Source organism: Cyprinodon variegatus, unplaced genomic scaffold (genome assembly GCF_000732505.1).
Source record: "Cyprinodon variegatus isolate N-32 unplaced genomic scaffold, C_variegatus-1.0 Scaffold450, whole genome shotgun sequence".
Lineage (NCBI taxonomy): Eukaryota > Metazoa > Chordata > Actinopteri > Cyprinodontiformes > Cyprinodontidae > Cyprinodon > Cyprinodon variegatus.
This window is the reverse complement of record NW_015150903.1, coordinates 120435-126859: the sequence shown is the minus strand read 5'-3', so window position 1 is coordinate 126859 and position 6425 is coordinate 120435. Positions and strand designations below refer to the sequence as shown.

General features: G+C 42.3%; 1 protein-coding gene across 1 annotated transcript in view; it reads right to left on the bottom strand.

Annotated features, from left to right (window-relative positions):
• Nucleotides 1-400: 400 nt before the first annotated feature.
• The window catches only part of ghr (growth hormone receptor), a 38217-nt gene continuing 32192 nt past the window's right edge, over nt 401-6425 (bottom strand). The window contains exons 8-10 of the mRNA XM_015389144.1: nt 2425-2494; nt 1492-1712; nt 401-1377 (exon numbers count right to left, since the gene is read on the bottom strand). Coding sequence (XP_015244630.1) covers nt 627-1377; nt 1492-1712; nt 2425-2494 — 1042 coding nt within the window. The 3' untranslated portion in view covers nt 401-626. The remainder of the gene's footprint in view (nt 1378-1491; nt 1713-2424; nt 2495-6425) is intronic.

Here is a 6425-nt window from a genome sequence, read left to right as displayed (position 1 = left end):
AGCATATGGTAAGTGTGATAGGCAATACACCTCAGAAAGGCAACTGCTATCAAAGTCAGATTACCCTGATGTTAAAAACATGGCTACCATGTTTTTTTCCCCATCTCCTCCGTGAATTACTGACTTAACCTTCAATATTAAGACTGTAAGGCAATCTAAGGTAACTTTCCATACATTTTGGGTTTTACATCGCTTGCTATGATCATGCATGGATGCAAATTGTGCATTGTTTGTGCCTTATAATAGGCAATTAAGCAGACCTAAATGTATGTACAATAGTTTGTAGCGTATCTCAAAAAATTACCATGTTGTCAATGCATTTCAGCACTTCAATTAAAAGGAAACTTCTGTAATCAGCACATTCATCACAAAGAGGGATATATATATATATAAAATCCACTTTTTAAACTGACTTGCTGAGGAACATTGTTTTCAGATTTTAACTTGTTGAGATGTACATTTATATAATCCCTTGTATATCCTCTGAACACCTGTATACATAGTTATACATTGATGAGCTACAGGATGTTTTTTTTAATTGTCAGGAATCGTGTATAGCTACTGCATCCTGACTTTCTGAACAATTAGCCATACACCTGTAGTTAAGATATGCTGATGCTGTAAACTTATGGTGTGAGATTCCCAAGCAGGTCAGGGGTGACGTATCCTACAGGCATCGGGGCTTTGAGGGGATGCTGTGGTTGGCACAAAGACGGAGACTGGCTGGGAGGTGGGTTAAGGAGCAAACTGTGATGCGTGTCCAACTCCTGCACCACTGTGTAGTCTGCAACAGGGGCAAAAAGCTGAGACTGGGGAGACTCAGGGAGAATATATGGTGACTGATTGGTATCTGGCATGGCTGCAGGTTTGGTCTCCATTGGTTGTGGCTGTATGGTTTGGTACCCTGACCCAGGCACCGGAGAGCTGGGGGGAGTGCTGGTCTGTATGGCGTCACTCTCAGCTGAGTATTCGCTTCCCTCTGGAATCACGACAAGCATCTGAAAACGGGGCTCATTTTTTGTCTGTTCCTCTATCCCCTCTTTGTCTTCATTTTTCTTTTCTCCTTTCTGTGTCTTACTCTCTGAACTTGAGGTGTTGTCCTGGATTTTAGGTTGCTGGCCAGGGGACAACACCACCCCCCCAGAGGGCATAACATTGCTGACCTGGGCATATAAGTCTGTGTTGACCCAAGTCTGTGGCCCCCTGATTTGAGTTTGGATAAGCGGCCTTTCACCTGTCTCCGAGGCTGGAGTATCAACGGTATCCTCGTTGTCCTCAGGTTGGCCCGGCAGCAAGGACGCTATGAGCATCTGGCTGTCATGTGCAGGCAGATTTGTGTTGTCACTGCTGGCCTGGCCCGAGTCATCATCAGGGTAGCTAGAGGAGAAAGCATGACGAAAAAAAACCCAGGGGAAAACTTTTATTATGAGACATCAGTCTGTATAACAACATATACATAAAAACGTTTACATAAAAAAATCCCTGGATTACCTGATGGTGCTACAGCCCTCTGTAGTCCTGTGGGGGAGACCAAGGAGCTTCTGGGTATCTGAATTGTAATTATCTTCCTTATCTTCACCTTCTACATCCTCTTCATCCACCTCAATGAACTCCACCCAAGGCTCCTCTTGATAGAAATCTGTTGCATAGGCTGGTAGGCCATCTCCACCCCCACCATTCAGGATAAAGTTCAACTCTTCCAGTTTCCCCTTCTGCATTTGAAAAAAAAAAAAAGATTTATCAGCAACGTTTTAGGCTTGACTTAAAAATAATACAACTCACACATGAGCTCTGTTTTTGATATCATGAAAAACTTCATAATTAGGGCTGCCACAGTTGTAACATTATAATATATTGTTACGTTATCTGAGTTTTTGCTGTTTTTTTGGTGTAAGTGAACTTCCTGTCACAGAAAGGACCTTTGCTGGAGGCTGGGCCGACCCCTGTTGCTTCACAACTGAAAATGATTCTAAATCAAGATGACAACGTGTATATAAGGAGGCAAATGATCACCTCTCTCGCCGATGATTACCCCTGATGGTATTAAAGCCAAAGACCTAAACCAGGAATATCCTTCTTGTTGAAATGTGTCCCCTGATTCAAACCCCTACAGATTAATGCTACCACCCCTCCATCTCTCAAGTAAGCAAATCAATCAGTTATCAGTTGTCATCAACCAACTCCCTTCTGATCAGTCTGCTTTCTCCCCTCAGACCAACCAGAATGTTTAACTGCTTTCCTGCAGTTCTCCGCTTCCAGATTGTTGTTGCTTTTTGTAAATACAATTTTAAGACTAATTGGTTCTCCATTTGATTCTATATGAACGGTCAATGAACTACAAACTGGCATGACATTTATGTCATGAATATTAGACATGTTTAAATTAAAATATTAATAGAACGGAAACCGAAATGAATGTGATACCTTCAACAATTCTGAATCAATGCCTTTGATTTTGGGCGTAGGAACAGGAGGCAAGAGAATCATCATCAATCTGAAATGATAGAAGATTGTGGTAAAATGGATACATCACAGCAGCTTTTGAAAATATTTTTTTTCTTATTCTTAGTGCTGAATTTAGTACACAGTTTTAAACCTAGATGGTCACTTAGCGGAATAATATCATACTAATATCAACATTGAGAAGTTTCAAACTTATGTGGATGAGATAGTTTTTTTTAGCAGGATTTGCAGTTTTCCTTTGCAGGACTTGTCTGGGTGTGCTACATCTATTGTGTTTAAGGGTAACGGTTATTTAAGGTCAAATCAATTTATTTTTGACTGGATTAAGATGGGAGAACTATAAATAAAAACCAGAGACATCAGATGCTTTTAAAAAATATGTACCTGCCAGGCTCAGAACAATAGGACCCAATATTCAAGAAGGACAGACAGTTTAATTTCTTAAAGAGTTTTTTTAGAAACTGAACTGCAGTGAAAGAGTCAGTGTCTAACAATCTAACGACCACAGGTTCGTAACCACATCTATCTGGCAGAGGATGATAATGAACACGAGTCACTAAGCTGGTCTTACAGTTCAATCCGAACTCAGAGGATGATGTTGGTTCCAACCAGTTTGCTTCCAACAAAAGAATATTGAAATGTCAATAGAGGATGTCAAAAACAACATGTTGCCACTTCTGGACTGTGCTCTGCACACTGAGGATAATGGAAGTCTTAATACTGAGGTTTACCGGAAACCTACACATACAGGCCAATTCCTTAATTTATACTCGCATCAACCATTGGAAGATAAACTTTCTGTGGCCAGAGTTACCAGGCCACCAGGCTCTCTGACCACCATCAGTAGGCAATGCAGGTGAAATGTCTTGCCCAAGGACACAACAACACTGAAAGCCAGAGCTGGAACCATCAACCCTTCCATTTCAGGGCAAGCTCCTACATCAGATGCCACTGTCACCCATATGTGTCAGAGGTTTCTAAGTAAACACAGACAAAATAGCAGTAAATTTCAAATCTACCAACACACTCAGACAAAAACTAATTCATCCTAAAAACAGAACAACCAAATTTAAGGTCAGTGGTGCTTCAAATGCTGCTACAGTGAGGACTGTACAGCCTCCTATATAGGAGAAACTAAACAACAACTTAATAACCACATGGAACAGTATAGGAGAGCCAACAGCTCTAGATAAGCTTCAGCTGCATACTTGCACCTCAGAAACAAAGGACACACCTTTGAAGTCCAAACTGTTCAGATTTTGGACAAGGAGGACAGAAAGTTTGAAAGATGCATCAAGGAAGCTACCTTTGTGAAAAGAGAAAAGCCATAACTGAACTGAGGGGGAGGGTAGTGGTTTCAGATTCCAAGCATTTAAAGTACTGTCATGGAACTCATCCCAAAGAGATTATATAAGCAGTCACATTATGATTCATCACATAACCCAAGCACAACAAAAAGCCCCAACAACTTAGAAGAACAAGGGCCAGCTATTTCTTTTGCATCTGACTTGGAATATGTGCAGGAGGAAGGGGCTCCATGCTGCTTAAATTAAGAAGCACTCCAACTACAGACTGCTCCGGCATGAGCCAACAGAATTGACAAAGACTCCTGGAGAGGTGTCAAAACGTTTTCAAAGAACCGAGCAAACGTACGGTTATCTTAAAATTTAAGCCTGTTTGTAGCACTCTGAGAGCCTTCATCGCAAACTTCATGGGGCTATGGAAAACCACACTGGAGGCCAACTTCAAGCCACTCGGATGTATGAAGGTGTTTCCCACTTTGACCTTGGGGTTTCCCGCCAATACTAGGGCTGGGTATTGTTCAAAAATTTTCGGTTCCGGTACCAATACCGATACCTTCACTTTGATACCGGTTCCTGAGCGATACTTTTTTTGATACCAGTTTTATAATATCAATTCGAAGAAAAAGAAAATTACACAACATAAAAAAGTACAAATCTTGAGTTTTATTTTAAGCTCTGATTTTTCCATTTACATTTTTCCTCTTACATAAAAAAAAAAATAAAAAAATCAGTGTCTAATATTCACTGTTACATTGTGAGGACCTTTTTACTTAGCAGTTTTCCTTTAGAAAAATTACCATGTCTGACAAACGAGCCCGTTGAATTGGATCCTACTGACAACGCACAGCTGGTATGTGGGGGACTGAGCGGCTCAGAAATATTGGAAGGCAGGATGAACTGACTGCACTGATTAAGTTTTCAGGATTTTCCCACTTAAAAACATAATAAAACTACTTTATTCCCACTGATCACAGCAAATATAGCTGCAAGGCAAAGAAAGGATAGAGTAGCTCCGCCCAATGGGCATCAGACACACTTTTGCACCGCGCAGCCAGAGCAGCAAAGCTTCTTCAGCCGCGCGTCAGAAGCTGGAACAAGCAGCAAAAAGGAAGCAGCAGACGTGATTTTGCTGCTCTTGCTGCGTCCAGTTTGAAAGCAGAATTATTCACTCCGCTCTGGCTTTGCACTGCCCACAGGCTGCTGAGAGGAGGATGGTCGCGCCGGCTGCGGTCCGCTCTTCTTGCAGTCAACGCCGAGCAACTTTCTGCTCTTAAATTGTTTCCATGCACAATGTATTGCATTGCGCACTATTGGCATCAGTCTTAATAAAGTGAAGCCACACTTTTGACCTGGGGGACATTTTAAAGGGGTTCCACGACACTCGCAACCAGTTCACAACAGATACACATCAACCCTGGCTGTAGGCATGACCACCTGTGTATTTTTCCTGGATGACGCAATCACGTTAAGTGTTACAGCCAATCACCGAAACTTGGTACCGAAAGACGAGGCATGTTTCGATACTCTGTAGAACCAAAGCATTTCGGTCGGTACCATAAAAAAAACCAGCCCTAGCCAATACACTGCAAAGATGCTGCTGTACACTATGCCAGCCACTTGTTAATTGCACTCCATGTAAGCTGTCCCTGCAGGCATCTTACACCCTGCAGTTATTTGCTTGATTTTCTCAGGGGCCTCTTTGTGCAGTCTACACCTGGGGTTTTGTCTGGTGTGGTAGATCTGGGCCTCTATTTGCTCTGGTGTTCAGGGCCTGCTCCTGTGCAGCCATGATGAGTGCCTCTGTGGTGTCCTTCAGTCCAGTTCTGTCTAGCCATTAGTAGGATTTCCTTATATACGCCACTTTAGCTAGGTTTTAGTGTTATATCCTGTGTAGTGACTTGTCCTCACATGACGGAATCTCCAACACCTCATCTTCTGTTCCCCATTGCCTGACACAGTCACTGAGCACATCATCTGTTGTAGACTTGTCCTTGATGAACTTATGGATCTTGGATGTTTCATCCTGGATAGTGGCTCTCACGCTCACTAGCCCTCCTTCTCCTTGCGTCTGGGGTTGGAACCCTCCATGTATGGTTAGGAGCTTTCTTGTCTTAACATCCGGGGCCTGCATCTCATCCTTTAGCCAGCAGGATATCTGATTACTGGTCGAGTGTAGCTATTTATTGCCCAGGACTTGTTCTTGCCATTAAACAGGCGTCTAAGGACCTGCCTTACTCGTTTTAGGTATTTGGCCATAGCTGTTTTCCTTGTCACCTCTTCAAGGTTGCCATTTGCTTGTGGGATTGCGGGGAAATTGTAACTGTCCTCAATGTCTGCTATTGTTTCTTCTGTAAGTGAGATCCCCTCTGTGTGGATTACCTTCCCTCTCTTAGTCACCATCCGACCACACCTGTCTAGTCCGAATGACATCCCGATGTCTATGCTGTAGATTCGGGTGGTATGGATCAGTGAGACAATGTCTTACTCATTCTTTGCGAACAGCTTGATGTCATCCATGTAGAGGAGGTCACTGATTGTGGCCCCGTTCCTAAATCAGTATCCATATATGGCTGAGGGGTTTAGACCTATGCAGAACAACAGTGGGGATATATATATATATATATATATATATATATATATATATATATATATATATAT